The sequence below is a fragment of the Cupressus sempervirens genome, chromosome 5 (assembly GCF_028749045.1).
Source record: "Cupressus sempervirens isolate cs-2001-9-10 chromosome 5, ASM2874904v1, whole genome shotgun sequence".
NCBI lineage: Eukaryota > Viridiplantae > Streptophyta > Pinopsida > Cupressales > Cupressaceae > Cupressus > Cupressus sempervirens.
Genome location: NC_143122.1, coordinates 466,026,850 through 466,042,583, shown reverse-complemented (window position 1 = coordinate 466,042,583; position 15,734 = coordinate 466,026,850). Strand labels below are relative to the sequence as shown.

General features: G+C 36.1%; 1 protein-coding gene across 2 annotated transcripts in view; it reads right to left on the bottom strand.

The window, feature by feature from the left end:
• The window catches only part of LOC149556777 (auxin response factor 4-like), a 49,619-nt gene that overhangs the window by 22,489 nt on the left and 11,396 nt on the right, over window positions 1-15,734 (bottom strand). For both annotated transcript variants that reach the window (XR_016364784.1, XM_089831304.1), the window contains exons 7-8: window positions 5,317-5,436; window positions 5,115-5,190 (exon numbers count right to left, since the gene is read on the bottom strand). Coding sequence is in view for 1 of the 2 variants with exons in the window: in XM_089831304.1 (XP_089687430.1) it covers window positions 5,115-5,190; window positions 5,317-5,436 (196 nt within the window). In the remaining variant the exon portion in view is untranslated. The remainder of the gene's footprint in view (window positions 1-5,114; window positions 5,191-5,316; window positions 5,437-15,734) is intronic.

Sequence of the window (15,734 nt, the reverse complement as noted above, 5' to 3'; positions counted from 1 at the left end):
CCGCCAATACCTACAATACCGTTCATTGAAGCCTTGATCAAGCAGTTCAAGTTACTGCTCCTTGCCATGCAAGCATTCCGACTTCCTTTATCAATTCTGGGTTCCCATTAATTTCATCTTCTTGCACGTAGTTTTCGGCTTCATTCTCTTTTCGAAATCTCTGCAATTTATGGCAGCATCACTCTTGTTTCAATCTGCCGTATGTATCATTCTTCTTAGGATTGATATAAATATTGTGATTACGCTTGAAGGAAAAGGAAAGAAGTGCAGATACAAAATTGTTAGCAAGTTCCGAACCCCGACTTTTATATATTTGAAGCACCGACTTCCATATGTTTCAAGCACCCGTCTTTTCCATGGTACCAACCACAAATTGAGAGCAACATCTATACTGAGAACCAGGGTTTAAGGTAGGTTGACGAACTTTCAGCAAACACCATTCGTCTTTCAGGACACATCAGGTTATGTGATTAACCCAAAACCAAACATTGCAATGTAACTTCTACCAATTTGCTACAGCTCTTCCAATTTTTATAGCAGTATGCTACAATACTTATCATGATAATATCTTATTTGATATCTAGTTGATATTACAGAATAAATTCTCTTTAAAATAGATTAGATCATGGGAAGTGATAACCAAATAACCATAGTATGGAACCATGAATCATTACGCCACTGAATATTAGAATTAAACAATCAATTCTAGAATCTTTAAAGAACATAATCATGTAATCACAGATTGTGAAATGCTGGATGTATGTAATCTTCCTGAATAATTGACAGAGTTGTCTGCTCTGAGATTTTGAACACCTGAGACTCACCCGGCTATGTGGCCAAAGAAAAGGGTGGAGAGGTGAGAGAAAGGAATCTGCAATAACATGAAACAATATCAGTTACGACATAACAATGCTTATCATTATTAGTTTTGAATTATTTAATAGTTCATGCATAATCCTGTTATTGTAATCTCTTGTTGTCAAGTCGAGGGGTGTGGTTAAACACTAAGATGCTTAGTAGATGACAGATGTTCCAAGTCCAATTCCAAGTAGGGAGGGTCTTTCTTATTAGAGATTGTGTGGGGAATAAGTTAAGGTCCAAGGTTGGGTGGTTAAGCCCCTAACAATGTTTCACCTCTCCCCAAGTTGATGGACGTACAACAAACAAAGATAAGCTATACATTCAATTGTTTGTCGGAAACAGGTATTTTTACTTTTATGAGGTATATTCAAGATGAAGGTAAGATTAATTGAGTTATATCATTGTTACAGTTATCTTACATTTAGTTGCAAGAGAGATTTATCTAATGGATTTTTATATCAATCTTTTATTTGTATGAATAATAAATATGAGCATATCTTCTAATCTTGAGTTATTGCCACAGTTAAGAATCGGAAGGAAAGAAATGATACAATGGTATCTAAAGCCCTAACTAGATACAATGGTATTTGAAGCCCTAATTGATACAGTGGTATTTGATGCCCTAAATGATTTAATGGTAATCGATGCCCTAATTAATACCATGGTATGTGATGCCCTAATTTTTATATAGCAGTATTTAATGATAATCGTCATTTGATTTTGATTTAGTAGTATTGGATGGAAGTCGTTATATGATATTGTTGTAGTGGTATTTGTGGACTAATCTAGGTGAATGCAGAAGCATCCCTACAATAGTTCTCGGTTCAAATTCCGAGGTATGTGGTTTTTAATTTCTATAATAAATTCATTGATGGGGTTTTAAGTTCTTAGTTAAGAAATTTTGTAAAACTGATTTTAATAGTAAATCTCATTCACATGAACATGACTAATATAACTGTCTTCCTATGAAATTGAAGTAATAATTGTATTCTATGAGTATGTTAGTTGTTAATTAAGAACCAGGAAAACTGGATGTTACATTTAACAAGCCTTCAAACTTGAGAAATCAATTGGTTTGTTTATAGCTACAGATACAATAATATCCTCCTTTGGGAGTGAGTTCAAAGAATCATTGTCTGTTGGCAAGATTTTGTCCTCCTCAAGCAAGAGCCTACAACACAATAGTGGCTTATGAGCCGCTTAATTAGGAGATCTTGAGTTCAAGTCTACTTGATCTTAACACACAATAATTTTATAATCTCAATAAATAATAAAAATAATTAATTTAGGCTTTGGCCCACTACCTATTCAAAAAAAAAAAAAAGATTTTGCCCTCCTCTTTGTCATCTCCATGTGGAACAACTAGATTGGATATCTCTAGCTGAATAAGGTTGTAATTCTTCCTAATAAATCGTTTTTTCTTGGTGCACTAGAGGTATCCACACAACTCGACCCAATCCAGCACCCAACCCACCTTACCTTGGTTTTGCTGCCAAGTTAGGGCGAGGTGGGGCAAGTTTGAGCCTCAAAGTCAAACCCAACACCAATAGAGAGCAAACCCACAACCCAAGCCAACTCCACTACTCTTGTAGCCTCTAAAAAATCAATTTTCAAAAAGGTGGTTTTCATTCCCAAGAACCATCCTTCGTATGATTCAATTTAATCTAATGATGTCCAACCAAACAAGCATTTTTCTCCAAAGAATGTCCATTTGTAGAGGGCCCATCCCCGGGGTGTCAAACATTTCTTCTTATGGTATATTGAGTCTGAATGCCCCAACTTTGAATAGGAACTACAAACAAGATTCAGCCCTTATGACTCACATTTGTGACAAACAACCCTTTTCTGTTTCCGACTTGGAAAATTTTGGCAGAAAAGAAGACCAATCAACACATAGGCAAGCACAAATTGTCATTTCCTCAACATTAAGCCAACCCTGAATGGCCAACTACTTAATTACTATGGCTCATTGTTATTAAGAACAGTTCGCATACAACACAGCGACAGAGATCAGGTTATCAGGCCAACTAATGATAAGGAATGATTCATTAAGATAATGCAGTGCAACTAAAATAATGATTATTATCCCTAAAGCAAGGCAAATTACAGGTGAGATGACCTGCATAATAAAACATTATGAAGGAAGAATATCAGCTATAAAAGGAAGGGTTGATCTGAAGGAACACATTCTGATTGAGAGGGCAATTAGTCTCCAAGAGACACCTCCATTTGAGGAACCGTCATGGGTATGTATGGAGGAACCCCCAAGACAATGTAGATCATCAAACAGATCGGAAATAAAAATAAAGTCTCGTCAAAGGAAACATAAATAAAATGCAGAACCAGCAGAAAAGGAAATACAAATACAGTAAAATAGAAACGGAATAAAATATAGAAGACAGATCTAGCTAAAGTGATATACGGAAGTATATTTGACACTTTTGTGTGTGTGTGTGTGTGTGAGAGAGAGAGAGAGAGAGAGATCAAAAGATCAGGTTTTATAAGGATTTAAAAGCGTCATGGGAGATCAATCAAGTAGAAATCTGAATAAATAGATAATTTTCAGCATACAGTCCCTGTGCATTATAGGAGCGTTTGGGTCTGGTGCATAACACATGGATCATGATCTTGCTGATTTTCTATTTTGACATTTATATAGAAATGGACATAATTAACATATTATTGTTAGCATATATAAATAGGAAATATGTAATGATTTCTTTGGAAATCCAACCAACCAGTCCTTCCATTGTGGAGGGAAGATATGACACATATAAGGAGGGAAAGTACCCAAAGATCCATCTGGGTTAAGCAGAAAGTCGTATGACACGGGTGCTTCCATGCCTGTGAAGTCTAAGAGTTAAGCAGGAGGCATTATGGTGGTTGTTCTTTCAGTCCCCTGAACTTGTTGGATAGGCTTAAATGCACCTTGAATGATCTGAATCTCCCATGGGTGCTCCATAATTGCAATGAATGGTTTGAATGGAACTCCAGAGGTACATCTTGAATATCTTGAAAATTGGAACTCTATATGTACATTATTAAATTTTATTAAATTTCATGTTTAGTTATGTTGTGATACTAACATGGTTGCTGGCTGAAGAAAGATACAAATTCAGCAATACACATTTCCAAGCATCATCCAAGCCCTAAGCAAAAAAATTAGGGCAAATTAAGTAAAGTCTCAATAGTGGGTCTTAAATGTAGGCCTTGTCTTGTGGGAAACTCTCATCTAGCATCAAAAACCTTCCGAAGGAGTCTTATATCTTTGCAAGGGCATAAAAATCTTAGCATTACATAGGCAAGTTATATAAACAGAGCCACAGTGGAGCATATGTAATCTGAAAACAGGTTGGGTCAAAGTTTGGAACTAGGCTTGCAAATACAAACGCATATCATCTAAAATTCAATGATCACTATTCATTATTAAAATAATTTTATTTATCTGGGAGTTTCACCATGAATAAACCATTAGGTGGGAAGTAAAAGAGAACATTGTTTCCCCAATTCTTGCAGACCCAAGTCTCTATTCATCTGTCTATTTGCCAGTAATTTGTGAACTTCATGATCAATGCAATATCTTTTAGGGTTGAGCTATGTTTCCTACATTGACATCCTTCAAATTTTGTTTTTCCTACTGACCTCCTTGGTTCTCATGTTTTCCCTAAAGGTTCAACATTCACCAGCCTTTCCACTGGATAAACTGAGTGCTGATTTTTTACTCGAGTCTTTCATAATAGCAGGCTTCATTTTTTTAGTTTTTCTTCCTCCAATCCTTTGGTTCACAGTAATTTCTCCACCAATGCCCACTTTAACGGTCTTAGATTATTTCACCAATCTCGTTGCACTAGAGCTTACAATATCATTTCTCTTATAATGTTAGCAAATATTACAAGTAAAATCTGGTTTGTTATTTAAAGTTCCAAACAGAGCAAAGGAAACCTGGATAAAGATAGATGGCTTATGAAAAACATAACAAATAAAAATCATTTTATTCTTGAGAAGAAAAGAAAGCTTACCTTTACAACATGTGGTAACAGTTTTCTATAAACACAACCTTCAAACTAATGTTAAGGGCTACCCACTAATATAGAAACCACTCAACACAATGACCTCCAAAGCATGAAAGAAACAATGAAGACTATCCCATAATCAGCAAGAATGCATTAAACTTAAAAATAACAATATTATAAAATGAACTGTGCCCAGTTAAGTAGTATAGCTAATTTACTGTTAAAGCTAGCTAAATCTACCTTTAGTGATCTCCATTTTGAACCAGGCCATCTAGCAGGATCAGCATCACTTATTGCAGTTATTATGCCTGTGTACCTGCAAATTCAGATATAATTTCATCAGAATTGTTTCCAGATAACTTCTGTATCAAATACATCTATCTGTTTCAAGTAGATTACTCAGAGCCTATCAGCTAAGCCTAAGACTGTCCTGACTTACGACCTTCTCTCAGCTGCATCTTCTGTTTCAAATCTCATTTTGAACCGCATTCCAATAGATGATGGCTGCTTGCAACTTTTTATATACTTGTGGTAAGGTATAATGAACTCTGCTGGACTTGTCCTGAAATTAAATATATAGACAGTGTTAGAACTTAGGCAGACAGGGAACAGTACTGTCATTTCCTCCCTTTGTTCTTTCATTTTGCTGATAGAAAGTTAGTAACCATCTTGGAATGTACAAGTACATAAAAGATGTGCCAATTCAATATTGTAAGTGTTTCTTCTGACAACTAATTAATGCACAAATTCGATGAAGTGTTTCTGCAAACTATCAATTCTCGATTGGAGCCTAGAAAGTAGAAGAATACTTTTCATATTATCATATCAGTTGTTCAATTGGTTTTAGGAACCATTATCATCTTCAAGACCTGTCTTATTGCTGTAGCACAGGAAACATTACTAAACTATTTTAACAGTAAAGCCACTCAATCAGCAGAAGAAAAACCTTTCATTTTCACAGGATAGAAGAAATAACATAGAATAAAAACATGACATTTCCATTTGCTCTGATTATCACCAATAATAATGTAATGATAGAAAAATCAGGCAAGCTTCTATTGTGACAGCCAACACATGAACAAACAGGCATGTCATGAGTCATGTCAGAAATGTCTGTTGGGGCAATGGCCAAGAATAGACCACCAAATTCTAGCATCAAAAATTACAAATGCTCATTCACGCACTGTATAAAATAATACTAATTTATGTTCTAAATGCACTCCACGTGAATAAATACAAAAATCACATCAGCTTTGCTGTCTGGGACAATAGGCAACAATGATATGACCACCAAACTCTTGTTAAGTTTTAAACCAGAATGCAAGAAATGCAATTTCTAGAAACACAAACTCAGACAAGTACAAATGACACAATAAATTATCCTGGGAAAACCCTCCACTTGAGGGTGAAAAACCAAGACTCACAAAAGATAGATCCTTTATTGAATACTGAAAACCAAATACAATGCTCTCAAGCTTAATCAGGTGAAAGAATAACCAGTGATTGTTAACAATCAATCAATAGATGCCTTCTTTATAGTACGAAAACATAGTTTGAAAAAGCCGGCTGTTCACAGTTTGAATACAAAACATATAATGCTCTAGTATCGCACAGATAATACCAACACCAGAATAATGGTACCCAGTAATATTGATCACGCTCGAACCATATGCAGAAGAATTTTGTAGCATTCATCGCCCACAATGAAGGTGTCACTAATACTTCTTTCGTTGAAGTCTCACACTGTTTTGAAGAATAATCACCATACACGGTAACTAAACAACACTCCAAATCCTGTCGGAAGACTATGACCAGATTACTCAACAAGTGGCACCTGTTAATATCCAATTAACCATCAATAATTATGATACCAAAACGATCCAAATCATTGCAACCATATGAGTTATGATGCTGATTCATCCAACTCCCTCTCTGTAGAAGAAATGAAATCGATGGAAGTGATAAAGTAATAACTCTAGCTGTTATGAATCCAGAAATAAAGTAATAACTCTAGCTGTTATGAATCCAGAAAAGTTCACATGGAGAAGACAAGAAATCAACTCTCAATTTGATGAGGAAACAAAGACACCATCTCAACCATCGTCCGTTCTGAAGGGAGGATAAACAATAATAATGTCCCCTGGCAATAAGAAGTAGATGACAATGCATACTATAACTCCAGCTGGGCTCAAGGAATGACACCACTTGCATATTGTTACCATCATTTTGGGCAGTGACGGTTAAGGGAAGAATTAGTTCAACTATCAAGGATATTCAATGCCAAAACTAGAATATGCAATCACAATAACACCTGGGCAGATAGTTCTGGTAGTTGCAGATGAGACATTACAAAGAATAAAAGCAAGAAATGTACAGAACCAACAATACAAGTGATCGAACCAGAAAATGATAAACACAATCAAGCAAAGCATATATACTCTAAGAAAGCTTGAGAGCACTTCTAGGATCATCGCATGTATGAATGATTTCTCCTGCAGCTATCAAAACATTAACACTCCCTCTTAGCAAAGGAGAGATCACTTATATGTCATAGAGTCTCTCAACACAACAAACATGATGGCTACACCCGTATGTGTTCATAACAAAACTTTATCACTGATTCTCTCAACGAGATCACATCATGAATTCACTCAAAAAGATGTTCACCATGGTTACTCCCATGTGTGAGATTACAAAGAATAAAAGCAAGAAATGTAGAGAACCAACAATACAAGTGATCGAACCAGAAAATGATAAATACAATCGAGCAAAGCACATATACTCTAAGAAAGCTTCAGAACACTTCTAGGATCATCGCATGTATGAATGATTTCTCCTGCAGCTATCAAAACATTAACACTCCCTCTTAGCAAAGGAGAGATCATTTATATGTCATGGAGTCTCTCAACACAACAAACATGATGGCTACACCCATATGTGTTCATAACAAAACTTTACCATTGATTCTCTCAACAAGATCACATCATGGATTCACTCAACAAGATGTTCACCATGGCTACTCCCATGTGTGAGATAAACACAAGCTCTCATCACAAAGTCACTCAATGTGATGTTATCATGGAGTTTCTCAACATGACATCCGCTATGGCTACTCCCATGAGTGGCATGAGTGGAAAGAGAAACAACGTCTTTCACCTCAAACTTCTCTCATACAGAAGAATGCATTAAAACATGAAATAAGAATCATCAAAGTTGAGACTCTCTCTTAACAAGAGCATCATTCTCCACAATACCAAGCTTATCTTGAAAATAAATAAACAAGCCCATTCTAGGAAGTGGCTTGGTGAGAATGTTTAATGTCTACTCATCTATGCAAATGTACTTAAGCTCAATTGCTTTCCTTTAAACCATATCTCTTAAATAATGATACTTGATCTCCAAATTCTTGGTGATGTTTGTTGGCATAAATATTGAAGAGAGATTGCTAGTATGTTTGGGGAGATGATTGAGTGCTTATGTGTTGCATTCATGACTTGGATTGTCATTCATGTCAAAATATATGTTTTCTAGTTATGACAATCTCAGTGCAAAGGCAGATTTGGTCAGCGAGTGAAGAGCTATGTTTTGTGGACTTAGAATTGTGTTTGTGAATATGTCTTAAAGCTATGTTAGGACTTGGTATAAGGAAAAGATGTTTTTCTTGGTTGTAAGTGTCATATATGGTTATGCGAACTGTAATTGATATATGGATGCAAATTCAAAGCAAAGGGTGATGTTAAGGATGTGTTGAAAACTTCGAAGGAACTGTATTGGCAAAGAAGTTGTTGTATCACTTAGTTCACCCTTGGATATGTTATCCTAAAGAGTTGTTTGGTGAAGAAAGCTCTAAAGAAATTTGGACAGTAGATTCAATTGAATTCCTATCAACTCCTAATAGTGTTGAAGTAGAGGCTCCTAATAGGGATTACACATATTGATTGTATGTAGTAGTCTCTTAATAGAGTCTTACCCTTTGACAAGTAATTTCTATATTAGTACATCATCTTGTGGACATCATTCCCATCGGGGTTTTCCCTTTGATCAAGGTTTTCTATAGTTAACAAATCCAGTGTTACTGTGCATGATTGTTGTCTTGCGGTTGTTGCATCTATTGGTTTTAAGCTTAAGATTTGATAAGATAATTTTAAGTTGTTTAAGCACACAACTGATTAACCGCCCCCCCCCAGGCCCCATCCCCCACCCCCAGTTGTGTTGGTGGACTTTACTTTCTAACAATTGGTATCAGAGCATCAAGTCCTTGATTAGGAAGTTTAACATCTTATGGAGATCCATGGCATTCAGGAAGGAAAGTCTGAAATTTGATGAAGAGAACTATGACAGCAGGAAGGAGAAAATGAAGGCACATTCGCTATGCATGGGGATTGATTATTGGTTGGTTACAAGGGATAGGAAGACTGCGATTGAATAAAAAGACTTCAGATCATGCAATGTTGGACAGAAGGAACTTTTCATGTTTACCATGTATGCAAGGGAAGCACTGATTACTGCACTGCCTAAATCAGAATTTGTTGAGGTAAAGAATTTACATCTTCCCTATGATATTTGGGTTAGATTAGAAGCTCTTTTTGAAGGTGATCAGTATGCAAAGAAGTCTAAATTACAAAATTGGAAGGATATGCTAGATAGTGCTAAAATGCTAGAAGATGAATCTATAAGGTCGTACTTTCAAAGAATAGCAGAGATTATTGCAGGAATAAAGAGTTGTGATGGAATTATTACAGAAGATGAAGTAGTATGGAGATCTTGAAATCTTTGCCACCTGCTTATGAGAACAAGCTAATAGTTGTGGAAGAGATCACGACAATCACACCTAACTTCAATAGAGAAACACTCATTGCGAAGCTACAAGCATTTGAGGAGAGATTGAAGCAAAATCAGAATCAGGCCAGAACAAAGACTACATTTGGAACAAATGTGTGGTTGGACAAAAGAACCTTAACCAAAAGTGCAAGCACAAGTGGAGACTATGTTAGAGATTAGGCTACTTGTAGGATTTGATAATGAACAAATCCACAAATCCCTGGATATCCTACATGCAAATAACCTGTTACAAGGAAGTAAGATAGGCAGAGGAAAAGAGAAGGGTTTGCTAAATAAACAAGAAGATTGTATTTACTTGTGCAAAGAAGAATGAATAAATTTACAACCAATCAATCCTTATGAAAGAGATCAAAAACCTAAAAGGGAAACCCTAAGGGGTTAATGACATTTAATAATTACTAATTAATTATTAAATGAAAATGCAAGGGCATAAAGGGAAATCTTAAGAAGGGAGTAAAGATAATTTAATAAATTAAATTAAATTAACCTTTTACTCTAACACCCCCCCTTAAGATGAGCAACAATGCAACTATAAACAATGTGGAAAAAGCAGAGAAACTACAATGCAATGCTGAAAGCGAACTTGGGTCCTGGCAACAAGGCTTGATAAGGTACCCAATCACAATCAAATCTCTATGAAATAGAGAAATAGAGAAAACCCAGTGGAAAAAACCCTACTCCAAAAAGAGATAGAAAAGGATGCACAAATGAAATATCTCAAGAGACTCTCTCAAGACCATAAGTACAATGAAACCCCCCATGATAGAAGCTTGAGACTCCATAGCCCCCCCAAGAATGGCAGAACTCCTATGTCAATGAACATACCAATGTGGCTCCAATCTGACAGAAACGAAGGCAGTGGACAAGGAGGGCGAAACCCCTAAATGTAAGGTGAAGATGGAAGTCCTAGTTGATGGTCAAAGGAGAATGCATGAGAATCCTGAAATGGAGTCTCCAATGGAGGTGGGATAACCAGTGTGCTGAATCTGTCATCTGAGAGGAGATGTGTGTCCTCTGATATATCCTCAACAAATGCAGTAGGTGGCTCGATGACTAGAGTTGCCATTGTAGGCAATGTTGAAGAGTAATCATGTGCAATGAATGGAATTCGAACAGAAGGTGGAGGTGTAGAAATCACAACATTGGTCTCAAGAACAACAGATAAGTTCAAGTGACCTGACTTCACTTGAGTAGTCTCTCGTGAAGGAGAGTGAGTCTCTGATAGTGGAGATGGTGGACCAAAATGAGAGGAGTATAGGCAGGAAGAATGATCAACAGTCCTTGTAGCAATAATATTGCCTCTCTCACTATCTCTAATGTGCACTGAATCTTGTGCAAACTCAACTTTCTTCCCTGTCCCACTGTGCATAATCTGATAAATAGAGAAAAGGTTAGAGGACAAAGATGGAACACATAGTACATCATGAAATGTACCATTGTCAACGTTAATAAAACCTTTTCCATAAACAATCATAATAGTGTTGTTCCCCATCAAAATGTGTGGAGTAATAGAAGCCTTAAAAGACGAGAACAAATCATGAGAAGATGCCATATGGTGTGAAGCACCTGAATCCAATAACCATCTAGAAGAATGTAGAGTAGTAGTTGCACATAATGCATGACCCTTTCCTATATCTTTACCATCTGCCTAAAATGATGATGATGAAGAAGATCTATGAGAAGTAGAAGGAATATCAATGTTGCTCTTCTAAAGGAGAGTTGTCAAATCTAAAACCTATTTGGCATAGCCATCTAACTTCTTCTCATAGCAACGTGACTCATCATGATTTGGCTTATTACAATAAGCACACTTCAATCTTTCTGGCTTTGGTTTATCTCCCTTAGGAGGAGGTGAACCTAATGTGATGTGAGGGCTAGAATCAATCTGAGACTCTGTAGGAAGTGACTTCTATTTCTTCTCCTTCGTCCCAGAAGATGGCCAAGCTACCAATGCATAAGTATATGAGGCTGTGAGAGAATCCAACTAAGAGAGCTTAGCTTGCTCTCAAGTCAAACGATCACAAAAAACCTCAAAAGATGGCATAGTAAATCTATTACCCAAAGCATCTTTGGTGGAATAGAAGGTAGAATCAAAAATCTGAAAACTTCCACGAAGCTTAGAAAGAATCATGTAAATGCACTCAGTATCAGTCTTGCTTTTCCCACAACCCTACAACAAAGATCTTTGTTGTTTAAACTTCATCAAGAAGTCCTCAATGGATGGAAAAGAATCTGATATAAGAGAGGTAAGCTCTACCTCAATCTGAAGTGTCCTGAACTCATTCACTGTACCAAACAAACCATCAAGCTTGGTCCACATAGCTAGAGGAATATTGCACCCATCAAATGAAACTATAGACTATCAGATACCTGTAAAGCAATCAACCCCATTGCCTCATCCATCTTGTTTCTATGTTGCATGACCTCAAAAGGTCTTTATAAAATTGGTTGCACTGCATCTAAACAAGAACACAACCCTTTTGACTAGAGAAGCCGTGTCATCAGGGACTTCCATGTGTGATAGTTATGAGGGGTCAAAAATTCTAGACAAAAAGAGGTCTCAACCATTGTTTTAGGTGTTGGATTGTTTTTCGAAAAAGTCCTAGTTTACTGATGTAAATAACAAAAACAATAATACAAAATACCCCCCACAATACAAAAAATCGAACCCCAGTTGCTAGAAGGAATGCGCAAACAGGAAGAGAGCAAAAAAGGCTTCAATTCAGTATCACATGTACGTTTGAGAAATACTGATGAAAATAATAGAGAATCTAGATAGGACTCGAGAAAAGCTTTCTGGTGCTTCTTTCGAAATGGAAAATGGACCTGAAACAAGCAATTTACGCCCCCCGAAAGATAGAAGACATCCTCTGACTTCGAGTGAAAAACGGGTACCAAACAAAAAAAAAATCCAAAAACTACCTACACCATCAACTTTGTCTCTGAATTAGTTTTTCGGCGCTTCTTTCAAATCAAAAAAACACCTTTGTTTGCTTAAGTTAGAAGCAAAAAACTGATAGGGCCCCTATGTAGCAAAAGAAAATTTGCAAATTTCAAAAAAAGAAGGGGGCTTAAACAAAAGCACCTCCGGCCCCCATGTGATCACAAGCTAGGCAGGTTGGGCGATGCTTTGAGCTGAGTGGTGACCAAGTGGTGCATCTAGGTGGAGCGAAGCAAAGCTGCAGTGGCGTTGTGGTGGCAACGTCGGTGGAGGGCGGCAACAGTGGTGAAACTACAAGAGGTTAGAGTGACCCCCGTGCAATTTACATAACCATTGCAGTGGGTGTGATGACCGCAGTGGTTAAAAACAATGGTTTTTTTTTTTTATAATTGGTTTTTTTGCAAAAAAACTCGCATCAAAATGCATGTTAGAGGTCGTACGGTCCTAATATGCAGAGGTCGTATGGTCCTAATATGCAAAAAAAAAATTGCCTCCCCAATCAACGTTGTCCAAAATCGACAAACTTAATATGAAAATGGGGGTTTTGACTCCTTCTGAGTCCAATCATGAGGTTTGTTTCGCCTCAAAGTGCTCCGAAAATCAAAGACCCCCTATTTAAACATAAAATACCCAAAAAACATCAAATCTGTTCTCTCAAACCCTTGTTCTTCTTATGCTCCAAACATGAACAGGCAACCGTAAGCAAGGCTCTAATACCATGTAGGATTTGATAATGAACAAATCCATAGATCCCTGGATATCCTGTATGCAAATAACTTGTTACAAGGAAGTAAGGTAGAGAAAGAAGGGTTTGCTAAATAAACAAGAAGATTGTATTTACTTGTGCAAAATAGAATGAATAAATTTACAACTGATCAATCCTTATGAAGGAGATCGAAAACCTAAACGAGAAACCCTAAGAGGTAAATGACATTTAATATTTACTCATTAATTATTAAATGGAAATGCAAGTGCATAAAAGGAAATCTTAAGAAGGGAGTAAAGGTAATTTAATAAATTAAAAATTAACCTTTTACTCTAACACTACTAAGCAAGAGGAAGAAAGGAAGATAGATGAAGGACTTGCATGACTCATGAAAAGAGAAACTAGAGGTAAGAAAGCTTTTTCTTGTTGGACTAGCAAATAATTTGGTCATTTTTGATATCAATGTCCTAAGAGAGAAAGAAAGGTAAAACCTAAGAACCCTTACAAGTCTAAGATTACAAAAGATTGCTTCTTTGTTGACGAAGATGATGAATTTGATTTCAAAGCTATAAATTTCCTTGAAAGTGATGATGAGGATAATGAAATTGGATTTGTAGTTATTAAAGAAGAAAATCCTGAAAGAGAAGGAAAAACATTAGTATCGCATGTAGAAAAGACAAAGTCAGATTGGATTATAGATAGTGGAAGCTCTCATCACATGACTGGTGACATGAATAAATTTGTTGAATTTAACAACTATGATGGAGGAGTAGTTAGAGTTGGTTACAATGCATAATGTCTTATTAAGGGGAAAGGATCTATCACACTTGATGGAAAAACTACACTGAAGATGTCTATATTGTTGATAGATTGAAACATAATTTGTTGAGTGTTGGACAACTTGTTGATAAGGAATATCTTTTGCAATTCACGGAGAAAACATGCATAATCAAAGACAAGGATGGTAATTTGATTGGAATAGGTACAAGCACTGAAGGTAATGTTTTTCAATTGAATCCTACTTACATGACGTGTTTGGTTGCTAAAGTGGATGACAGTTGGTTATGGCATAGGAGATTTTGTCATAAATTTTGATAACATTGTGAAGATCAACACTACAAATGCAATAAGAGACCTACCTAAGATTGTGAGACCCTTTAGCATGGTTTGCAAGGAATGTGTGTTGGCTAAACAAAGAAAGAACTCTTTTCCAAGCAAGATATTTACTATACTAGTAAAATTGGAGATTGCACACAAATTTATGTGGCCATACAAGAACAAGAGCATTTTATGGTGAAAGGTACTTTATTCTTTTCATTGATGATTTTACAAGAATGATGTGGGTAGCATTTCTTGGAGAGAAATTTGAAGCTTTTGAGAAAATCAAGTTATTCAAAAGTAGAGTAGAGAATGAATCTGGATGGAAGATATAATGCTTAAGATCAAATAGAGGAGGAGAGTTTACGTCAACTTATTTCAATAACTTCTATGAAGACAATGGAACTAAAAGCCAACTTTCAACTCCTAAAACACAACAAGATGGGATAGTAGAAAGAAGAAACAAAGCAATGGGTGAAGCAGCTAGAGCTATGATGCTTGAAGATAATGTATCACATGTCTATTGGAGAGAAGTAGTTAACACCGCAATTTATACATAAACAGAGTAAATCAAACAAGGTACCAATAAGACACCCTATGAACTTTGGTTTGGGAATACACCTATTGTAAAATACTTTAGAATCTTTGGAAGAAAATGTTACATCGAAAGAGAGAATGATATAGGAAAGTTTTGACCCTAGAAGTGATGAAGGAATATTTCTTAGATATTCATTGAAAAGCAAGGCATATAAATGTTTTAATCAAAGATCGAGAACAATTGTTGAAAGCACTAACGTAAAAGTTGATGAAAAATTCAAAATTCAGGAATTATGATTCAGATGATGATGCAAATACTAATAGGAGGCCTAACAATTAGAATACAGAAGGACTTTTTTATGAAACTAATAATGATTTGCAGACTAAAGAGCAGAGAGAAGAACCAAGATTAGAAGTCGGAGTGGAACAAGGAAACTTGAATAGAGAGCACCAAGGTATGTAGCAAGAAATCACCCTATGCAACAAATTATTAAGTGCAATCAAAGGAGTTTTGACAAGGAATCAAGAAAGAGATGAAATTTGTTTGATATCACAAGTAGAACCTAAGACTGTTGATGAAGCATGCAAAATTGAATTTTGGATAAAAACTATGAAAGAGGAAGTTGAGCAAATCGAAAAGAACAAGACATGGGCACTGGTCCCTAGATCTAAAGATAAGAAAATCAATGGCACTAATTGTGTATTCAGGAACAAGATTAAATGAACAAGAAGTGGT